Source organism: Entelurus aequoreus, linkage group LG22, assembly GCF_033978785.1.
Source record: "Entelurus aequoreus isolate RoL-2023_Sb linkage group LG22, RoL_Eaeq_v1.1, whole genome shotgun sequence".
NCBI lineage: Eukaryota > Metazoa > Chordata > Actinopteri > Syngnathiformes > Syngnathidae > Entelurus > Entelurus aequoreus.
The window spans coordinates 9,569,538-9,596,107 of NC_084752.1; the positions used below are offsets into that span (position 1 = coordinate 9,569,538).

At 36.5% G+C, this 26,570-nt stretch overlaps 1 protein-coding gene across 1 annotated transcript in view; it reads left to right on the forward strand.

Moving 5' to 3' along the window:
• LOC133639917 (uncharacterized) overlaps positions 1-17,378 on the forward strand; it is a 105,956-nt gene extending 88,578 nt beyond the window's left edge. The window contains exons 56-65 of the mRNA XM_062033608.1: positions 1,964-2,154; positions 2,225-2,315; positions 2,394-2,523; positions 2,614-2,804; positions 8,777-8,938; positions 9,021-9,157; positions 13,744-13,886; positions 13,959-14,053; positions 14,126-14,447; positions 17,073-17,378. Of these exons, the coding sequence (XP_061889592.1) occupies positions 1,964-2,154; positions 2,225-2,315; positions 2,394-2,523; positions 2,614-2,804; positions 8,777-8,938; positions 9,021-9,157; positions 13,744-13,886; positions 13,959-14,053; positions 14,126-14,447; positions 17,073-17,155 (1,545 nt within the window). The 3' untranslated portion in view covers positions 17,156-17,378. The remainder of the gene's footprint in view (positions 1-1,963; positions 2,155-2,224; positions 2,316-2,393; positions 2,524-2,613; positions 2,805-8,776; positions 8,939-9,020; positions 9,158-13,743; positions 13,887-13,958; positions 14,054-14,125; positions 14,448-17,072) is intronic.
• The last annotated feature ends 9,192 nt before the right edge of the window (positions 17,379-26,570 follow it).

The following is a 26,570-nucleotide window of genomic DNA, read 5'->3' on the forward strand; positions in this document are numbered from 1 at the left end:
CACCATTAATTAGTTGCTTATTAACATGCAAATTAGTAACATATTGGCTCTTAATTAGTCATTATTAAGTACTTATTAATGCTTTATTCTGCATGGCCTTATTATACAAGCAGTAAGCCATTAACTAAGAGTCTTCCCTCAATAACCTCAGAATTATTGCTTATTAGTAACCTAACCCTAACCCTTATATGTTCCCCGAGTGTCCAAATAACTCTAAATTAAGTCTTTGTTACTTAGAATATGTTCCCCATACTAAAGTGTTACCATATGTTTATATAAATGTGTTTCTTAAAAAAACTGTCAATAAAATGAAAATGCAAATGAAAATACAGCTTTACCACTTTAGTCATAATTTTTGCGCTTGAGGAAACTTATGCGACTTTAGTTTGTTTGATATTGTCATTACTGCCACAAGTGGTGGAAAAGTGTATTACAATTGAGTACCGCTGCGACCCATATGGACCACAGCTGAGAAATATATTTTTTTGGCGTTCCAACAGTGGTTAGGGAATACTGAACAAATACCGTATTTTTCGGACTATAAGTCGCTCCGGAGTATAAGTCGCACCGGCCAAAAATGCATAATAAAGAAGGAAAAAAACATATATAAGTCACACTGGAGTATAAGTCGCATTTTTGGGGGAAATTTATTTGATAAAAGCCAACACCAAGAATAGACATTTGAAAGGCAATTTAAAATAAATAAAGAATAGTGAACAACAGGCTGAATAAGTGTATAAGTATAAGTCGCACCCCCGGCCAAACTATGAAAAAAAACTGCGAATTATAGTCCGAAAAATACGATAATAACAAGTGCACTTTTCTTGGTAGAAAAAAAAAAAGAGACCTTTTTGCTCAATAAGTTGAAAAATATTTTTAAATTAAGCAAATGCTAGTGCCATTATCTTGAAATAATGATATGCGCTCGGCATCATGATTTTTTTTTTATGCCGAGCGCATCAAGTAAGAAATAATTACTTTAAAAAAGTAGTTTTATACTTGTGAGTAGAGATGTCCGATAATATCGGCCTGCCGATATTATCGACCGGTGAATGCTTTAAAATGTAATATCGGAAATTATCGGTATCGTTTTTTTTATTATCGGTATCCTTTTTTTTTTTTGTTTGTTTGTTTTTTTAATTAAATCAACATAAAAAACACGAGATACACTTACAATTAGTGCACCAACCCAAAAAACCTCCCTCCCCCATTTACACTCATTCACACAAAAGGGTTGTTTCTTTCTGTTATTAATATTCTGGTTCCTACATTATATATCAATATATATCAATACAGTCTGCAAGGGATACAGTCCGTAAGCACACATGATTGTGCGTGCTGCTGGTCCACTAATAGTACTAACCTTTAACAGTTAATTTGACTCATTTGCATTAATTACTAGTTTCTATGTAACTGTTTTTATACGGTTTTACTTTCTTTTTTATTCAAGAAAATGTTTTTAATTTATTTATCTTATTTTATTTTATTCATTTTTTTTTAAAAAAGGACCTTATCTTCACCATACCTGGTTGTCCAAATTAAGCATAATAATGTGTTAATTCCACGACTGTATATATCGGTACCTGTTGATTTCGGTATCGGTAATTAAAGAGTTGGACAATATCGGAATATGGGATATCGGCAAAAAGCCATTATCGGACATCCCTACTTGTGAGTGTTGATGACACAGCTTTGCAACAGTTGATATTCTAGTTTCAAGCATGTTTTACTCAATATAGCTCATAGAATCTCAGCAACAAGCTGTAATATCTTACTGAGATCATTTAGGACCAAAACCCTTAAAACAAGTAAAACACTCTAACATAAAATCTGCTTAGCGAGAAGAATTATCTTATCAGACAGAAAATAAGCAAATATCACCCTTATTTGAGATATTTCATCTTACTTAGATTTCAGTTTTTGCAGTGTATGTCACATGTCTTATATCACTGCTTCTTCCAAGGCCATCACCAGCACCAGCCTGACCAAGGACCACATATCGGTGCTGGGAAACATGTGCTGCATTCTGGAGGGCTCCTACATCAGCACCTCCGATTCGTCCATCCTGGACAAGCTGCAGCAATGCTCAGACCTCACGGCCGATCAAGCCGCTGCCGTGGAAACTCTCCTGCAGAGCGGGAACACGCCACTCGGGTACGACAGCGACAACTTTTGGTGTACTGGTGTATTTTGACAGTATGTATTTGAATCTTTTTGTATCTAGCCCTCCATCAACATGGACCGAAGCCACCTTGGAGGATCTTGGACTGTTGCCTCTTTTTCTGACTTCTAACTTCTACAAAAACTTTGACAAAGTACTTAGCCAATGTCTGTATTTGTTTTTTGATGTACAGGGTTAGTGTTTATGTGTCCGTGCTCTTTTTCTGGTGAAGGCGACAAAGCGGAGTTTCCTGAAGGACTTCCTGAAAGCTCTCAGGCGAATGCGCGTGGATCGACAGAAGCTGAAGAGCTTGAAGACGGCAATTAGAATGTCCAATCAAAACAAGGTCAAGCGATCAGTCGGTCTGTCCCTTTTTCGTTCCTCTCATGACTTTTTACACGCGCTTCTGCCAAGGCCACGTTCTCAGCCTTTGTTCTTTGTCGCCGCCGTAGCTAACCAGTGCACCGTGGGCAACATCACCCAAGTGACCGTCACTGAGGAGACCTTCCCCTTCGACTATGACGACATCAACCAGTTCAACTGCTGCCTCAGCGCTGACACCGTCCGGGGAAACCTGGCCGCCATCACGGACAAGGTGGACCAGGACGAGTACCTTCGGATTGTCCTGGAAAAGCTGCGGGAGGTACAGTAGGCACCTGCCACACTTTATAGCACATGCTTGAAATAGAACCACTTTTAAATATCTTACCGTATTTTTCGGACTATAAGTCGCAGTTTTTTTCATAGTTTGGCCGGGGGTGCGACTTATACGTGAAATTATTAACACATTACCGTAAAATATCAAATAATATTTAGCTCATTCACGTAAGAGACTAGACCAGGGGTCAGCAACCCAAAATGTTGAAAGAGCCATATTGGACCACAAATACAAAAACAAATCTGTCTGGAGCCGCAAAAACCTAAAAGCCATATTACATTAAGATATGAGATATAAATTTAATTAAGAGGACTTAAAGGAAACTAAATGACCTCAAATATACCTACAAATGAGGAAAATGATGCAATATGTACATATAGCTAGCCTAAATAGCATGTTAGCATCGATTAGCTTGCAGTCATGCAGTGACCAAATAGGCCTGATTAGCACTCCACACAAGTCAATAACATCAACAAAACTCACCTTTGTGCATTCATGCACAACGTTAAAAGTTTGGTGGACAAAATGAGGCAGAAAACGAAGTGGCATAAAACACGTCCTAGAAATTCGGAGAAAGTTATACATGTAAACAAACTACGGTGAGTTCAAGGACCGCCAAAATTAGTAGGACAAAACGGCGCTCGCCAAATACTTGAATCACTGAAGCATGTTTAATATAAACAATGTGCTTTATAACAATTAGGGAGGTTTGTGTCATGTTTGTCCTCCTACAGAAACCATATTAAAACAAAAAAAAATGTTTTCCCCTCATCTTTTTCCATTTTTCATACATTTTTGAAAAAGCTCCAGAGAGCCACTAGGGCGGCGCTAAAGAGCCGCGGGTTGCCGACCCCCGGACTAGACGTATAAGATTTCATGGGATTTAGCGATTAGGAGTGACAGATTGTTTGGTAAACGTATAGCATGTTCTATATGTTATAGTTATTTGAATGACTCTTACCATAATATGTTACGTTAACATACCAGGCACCTTCTCAGTTGGTTATTTATGCCTCATATAACGTACACTTATTCAGCCTGTTCACTATTCTTTAGACATTTTAAATTGCCTTTCAAATGTCTATTCTTGGTGTTGGCTTTTATCAAATAAATGTCCCCAAAAGTGCGACTTATATATGTTTTTTTCCTTCTTTATTATGCATTTTCAGCCGGTGCGACTTATACTCCGGAGCGACTTATAGTCCGAAAAATACAGTATTTGTTCAGTGTTTCCTAACCACTGTTGGAACGCGTGCGCCCCCGAGAGGGCCGCCAAAAAAATATGTTTCTCAGCTGTGGTCCATACGGGTCGCAGCGGTACTCAATTGTAATACACTTTTCCACCAATTGTGGCAGTAATGACAATATAAAACAAACAGAAGTCCGATAAGTTTCCTCAAGCGCAAAAATTATGACTAAAGTGGTAAAGCTGTATTGCCATTTGCATTTTAATTTTTTTTATTCAAGAAACAGATTTATATAAACATATGGTAACACTTTAGTATGGGGAACATATTCTAAGTAACAAAGACTTAATTTAGAGTTATTTGGACACTAGGGGAACATATAAGGGTTAGGGTTAGGTTACTAATAAGCAATAATTCTGAGGTTATTGAGGGAAGACTCTTAGTTAATGGCTCACTGCTTGTATAATAAGGCCATGCAGAATAAGGCATTAATAAGTACCGTATTTTTCGGACTATAAGTCGCAGTTTTTTTTCATAGTTTTGCCGGGGGTGCGACTTATACTCAGGAGCGACTTATGTGTGAAATTATTAACACATTACCGTAAAATACCAAATAATATTATTTAGCTCATTCACGTAAGAGACTAGACGTATAAGATTTCATGGGATTTAGCGATTAGGAGTGACAGATTGTTTGGTAAACGTATAGCATGTTCTATATGTTATAGTTATTTGAATGACTCTTACCATAATATGTTACGTTAACATACCAGGCACCTTCTCAGTTGGTTATTTATGCCTCATATAACGTACACTTATTCAGCCTGTTGTTCACTATTCTTTATTTATTTTAAATTGCCTTTCAAATGTCTATTCTTGGTGTTGGCTTTTATCAAATAAATGTCCCCAAAAAGTGCGACTTATATATGTTTTTTTCCTTCTTTATTATGCATTTTCGGCCGGTGCGACTTATACTCCGGAGCGACTTATAGTCCGAAAAATACAGTATTTGTTCAGTGTTTCCTAACCACTGTTGGAACGTGAGCGCCCCCTAGAGGGCCGCCAAAGAAATATGTTTCTCAGCTGTGGTCCATATGGGTCGCAGCGGTACTCAATTGTAATACACTTTTCCACCACTTGTGGCAGTAATGACAATATCAAACAAACAGAAGTCAGATAAGTTTCCTCAAGCGCAAAAATTATGACTAAAGTGGTAAAGCTGTATTTCCATTTGCATTTTAATTTTTTTTATTCAAGAAACAGATTTATATAAACATATGGTAACACTTTAGTATGGGGAACATATTCTAAGTAACAAAGACTTAATTTAGAGTTATTTGGACACTAGGGGAACATTTAAGGGTTAGGGTTAGGGTTAGGTTACTAATAAGCAATAATTCTGAGGTTATTGAGGGAAGACTCTTAGTTAATGGCTTACTGCTTGTATAATAAGGCCATGCCCAATAAGGCATTAATAAGTACCGTATTTTTCGGACTATAAGTCGCAGTTTTTTTTCATAGTTTTGCCGGGGGTGCGACTTATACTCAGGAGCGACTTATGTGTGAAATTATTAACAAATTACCGTAAAATATCAAATAATATTATTTAGCTCATTCACGTAAGAGACTAGACGTATAAGATTTCATGGGATTTAGCGATTAGGAGTGACAGATTGTTTGGTAAACGTATAGCATGTTCTATATGTTATAGTTATTTGAATGACTCTTACCATAATATGTTACGTTAACATACCAGGCACCTTCTCAGTTGGTTATTTATGCCTCATATAACGTACACTTATTCAGCCTGTTGTTCACTATTCTTTATTTATTTTAATTTGCCTTTCAAATGTCTATTCTTGGTGTTGGCTTTTATCAAAGAAAATTCCCCAAAAAATGCGACTTATACTCCAGTGCGACTTATATGTTTGTTTTTTTTCTTTATTATGCATTTTCGACCGGTGCGACTTTTACTCCGAAAAATACGGTATTTGTTCGGTATTTTCTAACCACTGTTGGAACGCGTGCGCCCCCTAGAGGGGCGCCAAAAAAATATGTTTCTCAGCTGTGGTCCATATGGGTCGCAGCAGTACTCAATTGTAATACACTTTTCCACCACTTGTGGCAGTAATGACAATATCAAACAAACAGAAGAAGTCAGGAGCTAAAGTCGCATAAGTTTTCTCAAGCACAAAAATTATGACTAAAGTGGTAAAGCTGTATTTCCATTTGCATTTTCATTTTATTGACAGTTTATTTAAGAAACACATTTATATAAACATACGGTAACACTTTAGTATGGGGAACATATTCTAAGTAACAAAGACTTAATTTAGAGTTATTTGGACACTCGGGGAACATATAAGGGTTAGGGTTGAGGTTGAGGTTGGGGTTAGGGTTAGGTTACTAATAAGCAATAATTCTGAGGTTATTGAGGGAAGACTCTTAGTTAATGGCTTACTGCTTGTATAATAAGGCCATGCAGAATAAGGCATTAATAAGTACTTAATAATGACTAATTAAGAGCCAATTTGTTACTAATTTGCATGTTAATAAGCAACTAATTAATGGTGAATATGTTCCCCATACTAAAGTGTTACCAAACAGATATATTTGTTATTAACTTAGTTAGATTACTCATTTTAGTAATTGTATTTACCGTATTTTTCAGACTATAAGTGGCAGTTTTTTTCATAGTTTGGCCGGGGGTGCGACTTATACTCAGGAGCGACTTATGTGTGAAATTATTAACACATTACCGTAAAATATCAAATATTATTTATCTCATTCACGTAAGAGACTAGACGTGTAAGATTTCATGGGATTTAGCGATTAGGAGTGACAGATTGTTTGGTAAACGTATAGCATGTTCTATATGTTATAGTTATTTGAATGACTCTTACCATAATATGTTACGTTAACATACCAGGCACGTTCTCAGTTGGTTATTTATGCCTCATATAACGTACACTTATTCAGCCTGTTGTTCACTATTTTTTATTTATTTTAAATTGCCTTTCAAATGTCTATTCTTGGTGTTGGCTTTTATCAAATACATTTCCCCCATTAAATGCGACTTATACTCCAGTGCGACTTATATATGTTTTTTTCCTTCTTTATTATGCATTTTCGGCCGGTGCGACTTATACTCTGAAAAATACGGTATTTGTTCAGTATTTCCTAACCATTGTTGGAATGCGTGCGCCCCCTACAGGGCCGCTAAAAAAATATGTTTCTCAGCTGTGGTTCACATGGGTCGCAGCGGTACTCAGTTGCAATACACTTTTCCACCACTTGTGGCAGTAATGACAATATCAAACAAACAGAAGAAGTCAGGAGCTAAAGTCTGATAAGTTTTCTCAAGCGCAAAAATTATGACTTAAGTGGTAAAGCTGTATTTCCATTTGCATTTTCATTTTATTGACAGTTTATTTAAGAAACACATTTATATAAACATATGGTAACTTTTTAGTATGGGGAACATATTCTAAGTAACAAATACTTAATTTAGAGTTATTTGGACACTAGGGGAACATATAAGGGCTAGGGTTGAGGTTGGGGGTTAGGGTTAGGTTACTAATAAGCAATAAATTTGAGGTTATTGAGGGAAGACTCTTAGTTAATGGCTTACTGCTTGTATAATAAGGCCATGCCGAATAATGCATTAATAAGTACTTAATAATGACTAATTAAGAGCCAATTTGTTACTAATTTGCATGTTAATAAGCAACTAATTAATGGTGAATATGTTCCCCATACTAAAGTGTTACCAAACAGATATATTTGTTATTAACTTTGTTAGATTACCGGATTTTTCGGAGTATAAGTCGCACCGGCCGAAAATGCATAATAAAGAAGGAAAAAAACATATATAAGTCGCACTGGAGTGTTAGTCGCATTTTTTGGGGAAATGTATTTGATAAAAGCCAACACCAAGAATAGACATTTGAAAGGCAATTTAAAATAAATAAAGAATAGTGAACAACAGGCTGAATAAGTGTACGTTATATGAGGCATAAATAACCAACTGAGAAGGTGCCTGGTATGTTAACGTAACATATTATGGTAAGAGTCATTCAAATAACTATAACATATAGAACATGCTATACGTTTACCAAACAATCTGTCACTCCTAATCGCTAAATCCCATGAAATCTTATACGTCTAGTCTCTTACGTGAATGAGATAAATAATATTATTTGATATTTTACGCTAATGTGTTAATAATTTCACACATAAGTCACTCCTGAGTATAAGTCGCACCCCCCGGCCAAACTATGAAAAAAAACTGCGACTTATAGTCCGAAAAATACGGCACTCATTTTAGTAATTTCTATGAGTCCCTTTTTTTGCAGGATATTTAAATAGTATTTTTGTAATCAGCCTGCCCTAACTAAGCCTTGTTAATAATCTTTGTGATCAACACAAATTTGATATTATTTGACTATGTTTATCCTGTTGAACTGTAAGTAGGTTCAATATAATTATTGAACACTATTAAAAAATCAAGTGTAAGATTACCAAGTCAGTGTTGATATTTGAGTGCCCTTTGTAGTGGAAAAGTTGGGCCCCTAGGTCAAAAAGTTTAAGAACTCTTGCTATAGTTGTCAGGTGCATGGTCTACCAAACCATTAAAAAAAAAGTATCGCTAAATAACGCTGGAAATATGATATAGTTTTTATTGACTGATTTGTGCGACATCTGAGACATGTTTTGACAACCTCCGATACATTTCCACTATTTTGATGTGTGAATAACGGATGCTCGCAGGCCTACGCCAACCAAGCAGCCATCCCGGAGAATCAGGTGGATGTGTTAGGCTCGGCGTCACGTCAAGCCACCATCACTGACATCAACCTGTGGACCATCACCCTGATCGACACACTCTCTTCTCTAATGGATTCTTCCAACGGGCCCTGGGACCCCAATCTGGTATATTAAAAATGACAACGCAACTGCAATATGGAGTCGGTTGACTGTTCTTCCGGAAGACCTGTGTTGACTCCTCTTGCAGGCTAAGGAGATCATCTCCAAATATTTGGCTCAGGATGGGAACACGCTCGGCACGGCGGAGCTGAACGCCGTAGGAGGAGACAACCTGTGTAGCCTGGACACTAGTGTCCTCCAGAGTATCTCGCCACAAAGTCTCAGGTATTTGTGCCTGGTGCATAAACGATGAACAATAATGTCATTAGTCCTGCACAAGGATGCCAAAATAGAGCAAGCACAGGGACAAAACAGTTAGCTTTGGCATGCTACACGAATGCCATCCTAAAAATGACCGTTTGATTCAACACTAGGAATTAAAAACGCGCTACTTTTTTTTGACCCGTACCAACTGAGCCTCGTGGTGTTTACTGTGTTGTGTCAAACCCAAATGCTACGTAAACACAAAATAAGTATACCACAGTAGAGCCTCGATTTACAAGCCTAATTGGTTCTTCAAAGTTTGTATAGTGAAGTCAATTTCTTCATTAGAAATAATGTAAATATGAATATTGGGTACCGACCTCGACAAAAGTCCATATTTTAGTACGGGTTAATATACTAAGGAACCTTGTTTTATGAACAGCTCTCTAGAGCAGGGGTGTTTACCGGCCTGCCACACATTCTGGAAATACTATTGTAAAAATAAAAAAGAACATTAAAAAAAGTGGAATGAGGTGAAATCTAATGAGAAAAAGTTGCAATGTTGACACAAAAGCTGCCATGCAGGCTGTTTTTCTTCATTTTTCTTTGTTTGCCATTGCTAAAAAAAAAAAAATAATGACAAAAAATCCATGTTATAATTAATTATTTTCAGGGCTCCAATTACTTCGTATATTTCACTTTAAAATGTTTTATGTGGTAAATATTGCATATATTGTGTAGTAGCCATATAAAAACATCAACGTTTTCTTTGACAAAAGCACATAAAACAAACAAAATAATAGTTCCAGCTAGGGATGTCCGATAATATCGGCCTGCCGATATTATCGGCCGATAAATGCGTTAAAATGTAATATCGGAAATTATCGGTATCGTTTTTTTTAATTATCGGTATCGTTTTTTTTGTTGTTGTTGTTTTTAAAAAAAAATTAAATCAACATAAAAAACACAAGATACACTTACAATTAATGCACCAACCCAAAAAACCTCCCTCCTCATTCACACTAAAGGGTTGTTTCTTTCTGTTATTAATATTCTGGTTCCTACATTATATATCAATATATATCAATACAGTCTGCAAGGGATACAGTCCGTAAGCACACGTGCTGCTGGTCCACTAATAGTACTAACCTTTAACAGTTAATGTTACTCATTTTCATTAAGTACTAGTTTCTATGTAACTGTTTTTATATTGTTTCACTTTCTTTTTTATTCAAGAAAATGTTTTTAATTTATTTATCTTATTTTATTTTATAATTTTTTTTAAAAGTACCTTATCTTCACCATACCTGGTTGTCCAAATTAGACATAATAATGTGTTAATTCCACGACTGTATATATCGGTTGATATCGGTATCGGTTGATATCGGTATCGGTAATTAAAGAGTTGGACAATATCGGAATATCGGATATCGGCAAAAAGCCATTATCAGACATCCCTAGTTCCAGCATAAAATCGACAGATATATCTGAAGTTGATCTCGTAACTTAGGTGTTGAAAGTAAAAGAAAAACCTAATAAAAATGTATCACTTTATGAGTAAGGCACCTTTTGGATCCCAAATATATTTAGTGATTTTTTTATTTATCTCTTCACTGTGATTACTCAAAAATATGAGAAAATTAAAATCAATGGTGTCCTGCATTATTGATCTTTTAGGGCTCTAATGACTAAATACTGCATATTTCAGTTTTACTATAAAAAAACTAAGTTGTTTTTGACAGAAAAGCCATAAAACATTTTTTTTAATTTGTATTACTTTATATCAACTTGAAGTTGATATAGAGATTTACTGTAAGCGTTAAATAATTTAAAAAAAATAATAATCTCACTTATTTTTGACATTTTAATGACTGAGACCCTTTATGGTCCCCGGGACCCCTAAAGGTAAAATAAATTAAAAATGCATATATTTTTTTTATGGTTTGAAAATGAAAAATATCAAAATGGCCCCCACATGCTTTAATTTTTCCGTGTGCGGCCCTCAGTGTAAAAAGTTTGGACACCCCTGATCTAGAGGATCTTTGCCGATGTTAATCAGACTCAGAATCAGCTGTATGTACTTTAAGTGCTTTTTACTTTTTTAAATATTTATGATTGTAGCAATGTGTTAAAGTTAGGGACTTTTGTGATTTCCGTGAGGGCACCAAAGGGACTTCTGTGTGTTGGCAAAGCAGCGGATACAGCACAGTTCATCTTGTCGTCGGTGTTGTTTTGGCTGGTTAATAAAGATATAGTTCATTTATTACCCCCTTGTTATGTTTGTTTTATATATACCGTATTTTTCGGAGTATAAGTCGCTCCGGAGTATAAGTCGCACCGGCAGGAAATACATAATAAAGAAGGAAAAAAACATATATAAGTCGCACTTTTTGGGGACATTTATTTGATAAAAGCCAACACCAAAAATAGACATTTGAAAGGAAATTTAAACTAAATAAAGAATAGTGAACAACAGGCTGAATAAGTGTACGTTATATGAGGCATAAATAACCAACTGAGAACGTGCCTGGTATGTTAACGTAACATATTATGGTAAGAGTCATTCAAATAACTATAACATATAGAACATGCTATACGTTTACCAAACAATCTGTCACTCCTAATCGCTAAATCCCATGAAATCTTATACGTCTAGTCTCTTACGTGAATGAGATAAATAATATTATTTGATATTTTACGGTAATGTGTTAATAATTTCACACATAAGTCGCTCCTGAGTATAAGTCGCACCCCCGGCCAAACTATGAAAAAAACTGCGACTTATAGTCCGAAAAATACGGTACATACTGTGTAGTTCTTCATATTCTGTTCAAAATGTACAAACCTTCACTAAAATATGGACTTTCGTCATCACTGAAACCCAATATTCGTATTTACATTGTTTCTGATGTGGAAACCTTTTGGCTACGTTTACATTGCAAGGGAAAATGTCAAATTTTTATATATTTTTCAAATCCGATCTTTTTAGTGGCTGTTTACATTAGAAAAAAAAAAGTGATTTCTAATGTGAATGCAATATGACCCGCATGCGGACATGACGTCATGACGTTCGCACGCACTTCAGTGTTTACGTAAAAAAAAAAACATGGCTTTTCCACTCCAGTCGGTCTAAGTATTGTCGCATTTGTGGCCATTTCAAGAGTTTTGTGCAATCGAAGTCAACAATTTTCTGAACTGAATTATTGCGCGCAGAAGATGAAGAAGGAAAAGGACAAGTATTTTGGCTCGGGCAGTTTTACGGCATATTTTGCTTCGATGTCTGCTTGAAGAGCGAGCAGTCAGAGACAAGAGTGGTAAAACTTTAACGTGAGTTCTTAAAACATATTTTCCCCTTGTCATGATCTGTGGTCTGGATTATGTTTTGTTATTTTTTGGACTCTTTTAGTTCCTGTTTGCGCTCCTTTGTTTGTTTAGTCATCACGGCGACTCATTAGTTTCACCTGCCTCATATGTTCGGGACACGCACCTGTTCTAATGAGGAGACTATTATTTAAGCTTGTCGTTGCCAGTTAGTCGGTCTGGCGACATTGTTCTGTTCCTGCTTGTTTTCTGGAGATACCATAGTTCACGCTGCTCGTGTCATGCGATTGTTCGCTTCGTGCCTTGCAAAGTAAGTTTTGTTTATTTATGCCACAGTTAACGACTTTTTGTTTCATGTCCATAGTTCAGGCTAAGTGTTAGCTTTTGTTTCCTGCGTTAAGTTGTGCCTTCGCCTTGTGCGCCTTTTTGTTTTCACCTATTTAAAAGTCAAGAATAAATATGTTCCTACCTGCTGACTTTGTCCGGAAAAGTCCGTTTGCATCCCGGGAGAACAATCCGGCCGGTGTGACACCCCTGCTTTCTTCTCCGTCGTCAACTATTCATTTTGTAACCGTCCATTTTGGCGAATAATTATCGCTTTTTGGTGACCTTCTCGTCGGTTGAATGTGACCTGATCGAGGGAGCGTTCACATCGAGGACGCATTTCAAATACTTCCGATTTATTTTCACATACAAAAGAAAAAGCCTGGGTCTGAAATGAAAAATTCTGAATTAATCTGTTTTTACACTGCCATAAAAAAGTACGATACAGGTCGAATATGGGCTAAACAATTTGAATTGACCTGCAGTGTGAACAAGGCCTCTGATTTACGAACCCTGTTCAAGGACCAATACATTCATAAATCTGTGAACACAATGTAAAGCGCTATACAGTACTGTACATCAGCCCGCCCACAATGGATGTGCTGCCGGGCACAAAATGGCTGCGGTGCGAGGCACACAATGGTTGAATGAAACATTTGTGCACTAAGACAAGGGGGTTACACAAAAACATATTTTATTTGGTCTGTGGTTCGTACAATGAAAAGTTTGTACGAGGAGTTCTTAAATGAGTACTACTGGCGGTACTCAAGAACACATTGATTTGTAGGTATAAAGTAACTGTAGAAATATTAATGTATAAGCCACAGATCTGCTGCGATCGGAATCAAATGAAATGTTCCTTTGTCAAGTCTTGTCTTTGTCTGTGAGTAAAAGGCTGAACTGTGATGGTAAGCCGAGGTCACAAAAACAAGGTATCTGAACCCCGAGTGTGTCTCCTCCAGAAACGCCAGCACCTTGATTATATCCAGCTGCACCCTGGAGAAGAGGCAAGCTCTCTTTATCATCGCCAGAGAAGCTTTTGGAGAAACGACCACGCGCTCTACCGTCTCCATATCCGAGTACAAGCTGGTGCAGCCTTATCTTGGTACGCAAACACTTTTACATGCATGACTTAGGTTTCAACACGTACTTGATCTTGGTGTACGCCCACCTCCAGGGGGAGCGCCGCTGGATTACCTTCGCAGTCTGGTGACCTCCGACGTCAACATGGATACGGAAACTTTCATTTCACTGAATGCATCCGTGGTTTTGGTGTGTTTGGTCCCTCTCTCGTCTTCAGACTTTGCTTAAGTTCACTTGCTCATTGGCCCTGTGTTGTCTCAGGCCCTGACTGTCGATGACGTCCGCGGTCTTCTCAACGCCAACTTGCCGGAGTTGAAGTCCTACGAGAGTCAGGCGTTGGTGCGAGAGTGGATTCAGAACCAGAGGCAGTCTGAGCTTGACACGTTGGGGGTGGGGCTTCAGGGAGGCAAAGCCGACCCCACAAGCGCCCCTCGTCCTACAGTCGCACCTGGATCCGGGACTGGCTCTACTACCGCCTCTCCCTCACCATCTGCCGACCCCACAAGCTCCCCTCGTCCTACAGTCCCACCTGGATCCGGGACTGGCTCTACTACCGCCTCTCCCTCACCATCTAACGCCAGTGGTGAGTGTTGTCAATGGTAACACTCTGGAGTTGTATAACTACAATGAAATATTTCATTGTGATACGATTGAATTAACTCAATTGAAATTAATTGTGAGATTATCCTTTAATAATAAGTAATTATATACATTATAATTTTTTTTTTTTTTTTTACCAATATATTCATATTATTTTCTGTTTCTGTTATGTTCTGTTAGGAAGAAGGAAACATTTCGCGCTCCCCACCCCCATACACACACTCTCCACCGCGACTATAAATAGTACAATTTGTCCGTAAAATTGTTATAAGTACACCTCTGCATAACATTGTATCCTTATTAACTTTTTTTTTTTTAAAGAAAGAACTACAGATCAACTTACAAGAAATTACTTTATTAACATAGTTTTAGTCTGTAACTGAAAAGATTTAAAGTGCATACATTTGCCTGAAATAAATAAAAAAAATCTTAATTTTAACTTTAAAAATGTTTTATACTGAATAAACTCAATAAATAAAAATACATTCAAATTGATCTGCAAGATTAACTCAGGAGCACAATATATAAAACACTTTAAGCTACGAAACAAAAATTCATGCAAAAACTTGTGATGATTTTTTGATATAAATAAAAAGTAATGGCTTAATGGCTATAAAGAGCATGTTTTGTCATGCACAGCTTCTCAAAGCAAAGTTGGAAGCATGATACTGATAAAGCATGTTCCCTGGGGGTCAGACTTTTGGCCACATCATCCAAATAGGCTTGATGAAACCTTTCAAACCGGGGTTGCTCATGTACGCAGTACTTACGCCACCCCGCAGGGGGCAACAGTGAAATATATATATGTCACAATGAAGCAGCAGTAGGGGTGAGTAGAAGAAGAGTACTCATCCATCGAAAAACTGCACTATCGACCCTGAAAAAAATTCTAAATAAATTGCAAATATCGAAAATATTGTGCACAAAGATATGTAGTTTGTCTTGTGTTGAAATTGATGACTTTGTGATGTCTTTTGTATTCGTGGCCGTAACTTTCTGGCGATCAAAGCTCGTTTAATGCATGTAGTGCTAAATATGACCAGTAGAGGGCGATAACGCAATGTTTGCTGTGGATGTTGTTTAATGTCTATATGATTGATTGATTGATTGAAACTTTTATTGGTAGATTGCACAGTACAGTACATATTCCGTACAATTGACCACTAAATTTAAATTTAGTGTTTTCCCTCAGGAAAATTTAAATTTTCCTGAGGGAACTCTCCTGAAGGAATCAATAAACTACTATCTAAATGGTAACACCCCAATAAGTTTTTCAACTTGTTTAAGTCGGGGTCCACGTTAATCAATTCATGGTATGCGTAAACATGATAGTTAATTATGTGAATGTATTAACACTCAACCTTGTAATTTCCATCCATTTTCTACCACTTGTCCCTTTCGGGGTCGCGGGGGGTTGCTGGAGCCTATCTCAAATTTATTTAGTTTTGTAAATTGTATTTTATGTTTGTATTTTAAGTCTTACACACCTAAGTAAAGGAAGAACTTTATAGAAATAAAACTAAGAAAAACAAATCATTCAAAAGAAGGACCATACATTTTTGTCTTTCTTCATGCTGTTAACTATCTGTCTTGCGGCACACACTGGAATCCACGAATTTATTGACAGTGCAGTAGGGGTGTGGGAAAAAATCGATTCGAATTCGAATCGCGATTCTCACGTTGTGTGATTCAGAATCGATTCTGCGGGGTTAAGGGGGGAGGAGTATATTTATAGCTAGAATTCACTGAAATTAAAGTATTTCTTATATATAGTACAGTACACAGTAATGATAACACAGTTGTTCTACTAACTGTACTGTACTTGCTGCTTACCGTATTTTTCGGAGTATAAGTCGCACCGGCCGAAAATGCATAATAAAGAAGGAAAAAAAACATATATAAGTGGCACTGGAGTATAAGTCGCATTTTTTGGGGAAATTTATTTGATAAAAGCCAACACCAAGAATAGACATTTGAAAGGCAATTTAAAATAAATAAAGAATAGTGAACAACAGGCTGAATAAGTGTACGTTATATGAGGCATAAATAACCAACTGAGAACGTGCCTGGTATGTTAACGTAACATATTATGGTAAGAGTCATTCAAATAACTATAACATATAGAACATGCTATACGTTTACCAAACAATCTGTCACTCCTAATCGCTAAATCCCATGAAATCTTATACGTCTAGTCTCTTACGTGAATGAGCTAAATAATATTATTTGATATTTTACAGTAATGTGTTAATAATTTCACACATAAGTCGCTCCTGAGTATAAGTCGCACCCCCGGCCAAACTATGAAAAAAACTGCGACTTATAGTCCGAAAAATACGGTATTATTGAATCAAAATCAATGTTATTATGAATTATTGACCTATCCAAGGTTCCGATTACTTCACATCAAATATTCCACTAAGAAAAACATTTTTGGTGGACGATTTTGCAAATTTGGTGAATAAATAACCCAAAAATGTATATTTTGTTGTTTTCTTACTGTACCGAAAATGAACCGAACCGTGACCTCTAAACCGAGGTGTGTACCGAACCGAAATGTTTGTGTAGCGTTACACCCCTACTGACCAGTGTATATTTTCTGTTGCAGGGGGCCGCCTGAGAGCAGACCCCGGCCGTCTCTTCCTCCTCGTCCTGGGCCTCCTCATGGCGTCCGTGCATGTCGGCCAATGAAGGAGCAGCACCTGATCTTTTCTATGACTGAAGAATACATTCTTCTTCTTTTTTTTTTTTAAATGATCAAATTAACTGTGTAACAAAAATGACGGCTATTAATCTTTACATGATTTTATGATGTACTGTACGTCTTTTAGATGCCAATACGCGTGCAATAATGATGTACTTCATGTACTTTTGACTGCTTACATTTTTTAATATTAAAGTCCTGCTTCTCAGACTGTGCAGCAGCCACATTTGTAGTGTCGTCACCTGCATCATACAAACACCTGTGTCACGTTGGCCTTGTCAAATCTCTCCAAACTCGTCCCAAGCGTTTGTGCTGCAATCATTTTTGGTTTAACTCTTAAGTTATTAACACAGCTGAATCACATCACGTTAATAACGTAAAACCTATTGTGTTGTCCTAAAGTCAATTGTTAATATTGTAACCTATTTTTATGGGCATGCCTCTTAATGATGTTAAGTTCCTGTTATAGGCTGTTTTGCAGTGTATGCTTGGAGCTGGTTACAATATTCTTTACATAATTACTTGATAATATTTTCTGTATTATTGACTGCAAGGCTTTAATTTGGAGCTAAAGTTGTTTATATTTATTGTATATGCTATAATCGGTAAACAGCAGTTAGATGATGTCACTTCCGCTAAATTACTTCCGGTATTCGTTCAAAAGCAAGTCATACATGTTGCGGTCTTCTGTAGTAATTTCTGTTGCCATCCTACACAAAGCGGCGAAGAAGCAATGCCGTAAGTTGTCTTTAATAAGTTAACATGTCAAACACGTTAAAAAGTGTAATAGTGCCGATATGTTAAATATAATTGTCGAACTAATGTTCAAGTCATTCAGACAGACGGGAGTCTCCCTCTGCTGGACATTTTGGGACATTACCGTTACATTTTCATATGTCATTGTTGACAAATATGTACAGAGACAATAAGTGTGTTTGTGTCTCTTTGTTCTTTTAGTTTTTCACCATCTTGTCTATGAAGAATTGTCAAAAGAAAAAAATGGTCAAGCTTACAACAACGTTCTCTTCATTGACTCCGGTTTGGCTTGGTGTTGAGTGGCGTTTCTACACGTCTCACGAGAACACTAAACCTATATTAGTTAGACCAGCGATTCTCAAACTGTGGTACACTGGCTCCATCTAGTGGTGTGTTAAATAATTACTTGATTAAAGTACAGTGTTTTATTTTCCTCTATATTCAAATACGGTGTTACTGTTCAAACTGCAGGGTTTCCCACACATTCATTTATTTGTGGCGACCCGCCACAAAAGAATTACGTCCGCCACAAATTAAAAAAAAATTTTTTGTATTTTTTTTGTCCTGTCCAGCTTCTCAGGCAAATCATATAGTTGATGTAGATGCCCATATAGGCTGTTCAGATTTACTTTACAAAAGAGAAGTGTAGGATACTTCTCTTGTTGCCTTATTTGTATTTGACTTTATTAAATGTATTTATATTAGAAACACAACATGTGTATATAACAAAGGGTGCAAAGTCTGCAGGCAGTAGGAAACACATGGTTAAGTGTAGGGAGTAAAACTGATGGCAGTCTAAAGTTCAAGATTTTTGGAGCTCTTTGTTCAGTGGATCAGATGTTTGATGAAGCTCTGTGTCTATCTACCACCACTACTGTTTTCTGTTTATTTGTTACTGACTGTGGCAGGACACCTCTGCCTCTGTTTCACTTTATGTTGCTGGTAAATAATATGGTTGTAGTAGTAGGCTAAAGTTAAATTATTTAGTATGCACTAATTAAAGGGGCAGAGCTTTGAGACATTTTAGCTTTTATATTTTATAAGATATATTTTTTGTTAGAACCACAATTAATAAATATATTTCAGTGAATAACTTATTGTTCAAATCTGTATATAAATATGTACATAAAGTGTTGTAATTATATTGTAAAATAGATGGATGGACGTTTAAAACAAAACTGTTATTATTAATTAGTAAGTATACATTTAGTAAGTATACGTTTTTTGAGCCTTTTTAGAGAAAATCAAATCATTGTAGTCAATTATGCAAATTACTCGATGATGTCATGTGACCACGCCCATAGCCACGCCCCACCGCCACAGGTATCTTGGCAGTTTATGGGAAACACTGAACTGTTAAAATGTAGAAGAAAAAGGGTTTGAAAAAAAGGGAATTCCTTTAAAGTGCGTGCCCTGATCAGTCAGAATCTCTTTCGGGATTTCCGACTCAGGAGATAACTTGAAACAGCGCCTGCGCGACACTCTTTGCAGAGATGGAGCGCAGCCGTACTGCTTCGGGATAGCGCGTTGCGTAATCCACCAGGACTAGCGCAAAGCGATATCCCTGGGTGCTCGGGTGAAATAGTCCGACGAGATCCATACCAATTCGCTCAAATGGGACCTCTATGAGTGGCAATGGCCGCAAAGGCGCCCTAGGGGTGGCTGCTGGGTTGACTAAGTTGACAGTCCGAGCGAGCCGCGCTCCAGCCGCGCACGTCTTCCCGGAGGCCTGGCCAAAATCTTATGTTTCTAGTGATACTCACAAAGACACATTATTTCAGGCATTCTTAAGACATTTTGCATGTTTAGTTTAGGAGTTTTGTTTGAATCATTTTTTTAATTGCTTTTTTCGCATTATCTTAGGATTCTAAGAACATTACTGTTATATTGAGTAAAAAACTAATTTTTGTGATTGCAAACCTTACAAAAGCACATGTTTCTAGTAAAACTCACAACGATACATTAATGCAGGCATTATTAGACAAATAGCATGTTAGGTTTCGGAGTTATCCCTGTAACACCCATTGTAAAATTACAACGTTACCTTTAACCATCCTAAAAAACATTCTGTTATATATATTTATTTATTTTTTACCACATTTACAGTCATTGGGTCCTATTGTTCAGTCTCACAAGGCTATTGAATCGTACATTTGTTAATAAGTCACGCCTTCTGGCCATGAACTCACACAACCTCTCAAGGTTTCCTTCGAACAACATCTATTTGTTTCATTGGACTGGATTCATCAGATTCAAGTAAGTAAAATGTATTTTATATTTTTTTGGTTGTCATTACAATGTCTAGAGCATGTACATATGTAGTTATTGTGGAACAGATGCATCAAATTTCATTTAGAGCTTGTTATATAATTGTTGCAATTATACAACACTGGGTGAATGTGGTAGTCAAAATAGCTGGCTTGTTACAGTGGGCTCAAACAGGTTGTATTCCCTCCACTACATCACTGGCTGAAGTATTTTCTCTATACATTGATAGTATACATTCTACCCTTGTGTTGTGTTCTGGTGACTGATTTAAAAGTTTTATCTCTAAAAAATGTAGTTAATTGATCAGCCTGACCTAAAATTCCATGGCTTTGTCCAAGGATATCAACAGACAATTCAGTTCTGGGGAAAGGAATTTTCCTGAATGTGTGGATGTAATGGGGGTATGCATGTTTTCCTTTTAGTATGATAATTAGAGCCATTAATTCATTTACATATACATTGATGGAATTTGGACACCTTTGTCCAATGTTGCAATATTACAACATTTCTCTAAAAACATACATAAACTTTTTTTTTTTTAAACTCTTCAATTTCTGCATCAAATGCCTCCTACAACAACATCTGAAAGGTCAATTTTTTTTTCTTCTATATTTGGGTCTTATAGGGTTAATCTTGAATAAGTTGTTTATTGCTTTTTTTGCATTATCTCAGGATTCTAGAACATTAACAAACAAACAAACACAAAAATTTGTTTTTTTATTCAATACGACAATATTAATGTAAAGTAATCATATGATAAGTTAATCATCTAAAAAAATATATCATATAAAAACGAATCATACGAAAAATACACTGCAAAAACTGATTAAATACTTCAAATAAGGGTGATATTTGCTTATTTTCTGTCTGATAAGATCATTCTTCTCACTAAGCAGATTTTATGTTAGAGTGTTTTACTTGTTTTAAGTGTTTTGCTCCTAAATGATCTCAGTAAGATATTACAGCTTGTTGCTGAGATTTGATGAGCTATATTGAGTAAAACATGCCTGAAACTAGAATATCAACTGTTGCAAAGCTGTGTCATCAACACTCACGAGTATAAAACTACTTTTTTAAAGTAATCATTTCTTATTTCAAGCATGTAAAAAAAAATCATGATTTTCACACAAACGTGTCTCATAATTAAAACAGATGACAGCCAAATGGAAATTTTCAATGAAACAATAGAAAATACGTACTCATATAGTAGTACAGTTGATATTAGTGAGAATATACTTATTTTAAGGTATTTTTAAGTTCATTGAAGTTAGCTCATTTTACTTGTTTTGGAAAGTCTTGAAAAGCCACATTTTCTTGTTCTATTGGCAGATAATTTTGCTTAGTTCAAATAAAATACCCCTCCTTTTTGTATTTTTTAGGGCCCGCACGGCACATGTAAAAGGAATCCCAACGGGAGTCCTTTTGCATTGGGACGGAAGGACCTATTGTAATTGTAAGGTTTATTATTATTATTATTATTATTTTTCCGCAGCTTTGCGCAGTACTTTGCCCCCCTTAACATGCTTCAAAACTCACCAAATTTGACACACACATAAAAAAACGCGAACTCTTTAGTCAGAAAACCAAACCCCAAAACTCAAAATTGCGCTCTAGCGCCCCCTAAGAAGAAAACTGCCTCTAACTCCCAGTACGAATGTCGTAGAGACATGAAACAAAAACCTCTATATAGGTCTCACTTAGACCTACTTTTCATTAATTAATTTCTTCGGGCAAAAATCAACAGGAAGTTGGCAATTTCCCCTTCAAGACAAAAAATGACTAAAAACACTAATTTTTGCCTCTTTGAGCTGTAATTTGACCCCCTTAAAATACTTCAAAACTCACCAAACTTTTCACACACATCAGGACTGGTGGAAATTGCGATGTAATAAAAAAAACGAACCCCAAAACTCAAAATTGCGCTATAAAACAGAGACAAAACTGCTCCTCAGAGGAAAACACAGACAAAACTGCTTGTAACTTCCGGTAGGAACGTCTTAGAGACATGAAACAAAAACCTCTATGTAGGTCTCACTTAGACCTACATTTCATAGATTGACATCCTTCAGCAGATAGCACCTGCCAAATATGCGGGCCCGACCAACGCTGCTTGCAGCTTTAATTATTCTTGTTTTTGAACACTGACTTTTTGCAGTGTAAATCATATAAAAGTGAACCGATAAGTAGAGCATATACAAAAGTAACCATATGAAAAGTGAGTCCTGTGAAAAAATTATCACATAAAAGTAATCATAGGAAAGATGTATCATATAAAAATGTTATCACATGAAAAGTGGGGCGTATTAAAAAATGACTCATATCCAAAATGGATCATATGAACAATGAATCATTTTAAAAGTAAATTATATGAAGAGCAAACCATATAAAAAAAATATTCTTATGAAAAAATAATGATATGAAAAGTGGTTGTGTGAAAAGCAGCATGAAGTGATTCCTTGTGTGCATGAAGACACTCGCAGGTTTATCAGTGAGGACGTGTCAAGGGAGAACTTGGTGAGAATCTGTGTTTCTGCCAGAACATTATCGTGTGACGCACCATCTTCTGTTCCTACCAGCAATCTTTAATTGATGTCTTTTTTTTGTTCCAAAAGCCTTTAATGTCACCATTTCTACTTTCAAGCCATCCAAAACTTCTTCATGTCTAGATCTGTCTTCTATATTCTATATTTCCATGCTGGTTGGTGCCGTTTCCCTGCCTTGTAACACAATCGCTGCGTCCTTTCAGCCGCTGGTCAATAATTTAAGGAAAATTCCTGACCCAAAAGTGCTTTTATCTTCAAAGCCAAGTCATAAAATCTAAATGTGCTTCTTCTTCTGCTCCTCACTGAGGCCACTTTAGCGGAACATCCGTACATTCTGGAAGCTTCGACAAAGCTGCCATCAGGGCCGGCCCGTGGCATAGGCCGTATAGGCCAGGGGTCGGCAACCCAAAATGTTGAAAGAGCCATATTGGACCAAAAATACAAAAACAAATCTGTCTGGAGCCGCAAAAAATTAAAAGCCATATTACATACAGATAGTGTGTCATGAGATATAAATTGAATTAAGAGGACTTAAAGGAAACTAAATGACCTCAACTATACCTACAAATGAGGCATAATGATGCAATATGTACATACCGCTAGCCTAAATAGCATGTTAGCATCGATTAGCTTGCATTAATGCAGTGACCAAATATGCCTGATTAGCACTCCACACAAGTCAATAACATCAACAAAACTCACCTTTGTGCATTCACGCACAACATTAAAAGTTTGGTGGACAAAATGAGGCAGAAAAAGAAGTGGCATAAAACACGCCCTAGAAAGTCGGGAGAAAGTTATACATGTAAACAAGCTATGGTGAGTTCAATGACTGCCAAAATTAGTAGGACAAAACGGCGCTCGCCAAATACTCGAATCAGTGAAGCATGTCTAATATAAACAGTGTGATTTATAACAATTGGGGATGTTTGTGTCATGTTTGTCCTCCTACAGAAATCATACTAAAACAAAAAATATATTTTTTTCCCCCTCATCTTTTTCCATTTTTCATACATTTTGGAAAAAGCTCCACAGTGCCACTAGGGCGGCGCTATAGAGCCGCATGCGGCTCTAGAGCCGCATGCGGCTCTAGAGCCGCGGGTTGCCGACCCCCGGTATAGGCAAATGCTAACGGCGCAGTCCATCAGGGGGCGCCACGCCAGTGCCACAAATGTTGGAGAAAAAAAAAAAAAAAAGTTGGTACTATTATTTCTAAATACAAAAAATAATCCCACGTTAATTAAAATGCAAAGTAAAGCCTATTTAATAGAAATATTATTTGATACAAAATTACGCCCCCCCCAACCCCCCGCACGGTGCGCCCCCTCCCTTCCAGTATCATGACTCTTACCACATCAAAAAATCAACACAAGATGTCAAAACGGCCAAAACTGTCAGGTGCCCAGGGAAGAAAAAAGAGAAAAGAAGAGGAGAAACGAGAAAAAGACAGAGGTAGCAGGTAGGTAACGTTAGCCTACATGAAATTATTTGTCTGTTACAGAATGTGATAGTAACCGGGCTTTTTAGCATTAAGCTAATGTTACATGATTCGGCAATTGCTAATCAATAAATAGCTAGTTCTGTTTTAACGTCGGGTTAATATTGTGGAGGGGGCTAAATTGTTATGGAAAATAATAATGTAACGTTAGGTAATTACAGTACTCCCACTTTACATTCTAAGGGACATTTGTATTAGATCTTTTAAGCAGGTGTTTTTTGTTTACATCGTTATTGCCTTCTGGTTAGCTAATGTTTGCCCTGCAGGTAATAGTCACTTTTCCACCCCTTTATATATTAGGTATAGTTGTAAGCCTAGTTGTTAAAGTGCACATCATTAATGTTAATTAAGCAATATCACATGAGAGGGAATGCTGTTTTTTAATTTGAGCACTGCTGTGATTCGGTTAAAGATAATCATAACATAACATTCTCATATAATATGTTAATTTGCTTTCTTTAAGTAAAAAAATTCGGTTTCTTGTGAGTATATACACTTCACTGCCGATGTGGGGGGGGGGCGCCACCTAAAATCTTGCCTAGGGCGCCAGATTGGTTAGGGCCAGGCCTGGCTGCCATTGATAACTCATATCAAGTATATTTATTGTATTCCCTTTCTATTGTATTGTAACGCAGTTCAACATATTATGTTTTTTAAATGATGGTTTACTGCAATCTATTACTGTGAAGTAAATATGGAAAGAAAAAAGCTAATCAAATTTTTAGATGTTGTAAGTTGACTTTGTAACAACTATTTACAGAACACAATGTTGATGACTTTGTGTTTGAATAATGTTCATGTACTTGTATAGTATGTTTATGTGCTGTACCTACTGTATGTGTCATGTATTTGCATGCTTACAGTACAGATGCAGCGAGAATATTTTCAACTATGCAACGTTTGCAATGTACGTCACGCTACTTCCGGTACAGGCAAGGCTTTTTTTATCAGCGAGCAAAAGTTGCGAACTTTATTGTCGATTTTCTCTACTAAATCCTTTCAGCAAAAATATGGCAATATCGCGAAATGATCAAGTATGACACATAGAATGGATCTGCTATTCCCGTTTAAATAAAAAAAATTCATTTCAGTAGGCCTTTAAGCAAAATTATCTGCCAATAGAACAAGAAAATTCGGCTTGTCAAGACTTTCCAAAACAAGTCAAATTAGCTAACTTCAATAAACCCAAAAAATACCTTAAAATAAGTATATTCTCACTAATAACAAGTGTACTTTTCTTGGTAGAAAAAAAAAATATATGAGACCTTTTTGCTCAATATGTTGAAAAATATTCTTAAATGGAGTAAATGCTAGTGCCATTATCTTGACATAATGATATGCGCTCGGCATTACATTTCTTGAAACCATCAAACTTATACTAAAAATTAATTTATAGTTCTTAATGGAAAGGCAACAAGGCAACCGCTTGTTACTCTTGGGGTCTCCTAGCCGCTCAGGCAAATCATATGGTCTAAAAATGCATTTTTCCATCGATAACATGACATCATCGCGCCAAGTGCGTGCTCTTTCAGTCAATTAGTGCGCATATATACAGCCCGGCCCCCGACCAAAAATTTTGTAATTGTCATTTTGAAGAATTCATCTGAATGTGCATGAACTATTTCTGTTCAAAATTGTTAGAAATGTCAAATGTTTAAATATTAACTGTCAGTTTATTGTACTGTGCCAACTGTACTACTATATGAGTACCTATTTTCTATTGTTTCATTGAAAATAAAACAGCAAAGTCCATTTGGCTGTCATCTGTTTTAATTATGAGACGCAATTGTGTCAAAGTTTTTTTTTCATGCTTGAAATAAGAAATGATTACTTTAAAAAAGTAGTTTTATACTTGTGAGTGTTGATGACACAGCTTTGCAACAGTTGATATTCTAGTTTTAAGCATGTTTTACTCAATATAGCTAATCAAATCTCAGCAACGAGTTGTAATATCTTACTGAGATAATTTAAAACAAGTAAAACACTCTAACATAAAATCTGCTTAGTGAGAAGAATTATCTTATCAGACAGAAAATAAGCAAATATCACCCTTTTTTGAGATATTTAATCTTACTTAGATTTCGGTTTATGCAGTGTACAGAACAAAAATAGTGAACTTAAGTTCTTAATGAGACAATAAACACACTTTTCTTTCGTCACGTGGGCACCGATCTCTCGCGTTGATTTCGTGGACAGAAAAGGAAGTAGCAAAGTGTGTCTAACACGTAGAAAGTGGCAGGTGTCACAACAATCATTGCAGTAGGAGGGACACAATGAGACAATGGTTCCACATATTGACAAAACAGCAAACAACCTTCAGGTATTTTTAATGTCACT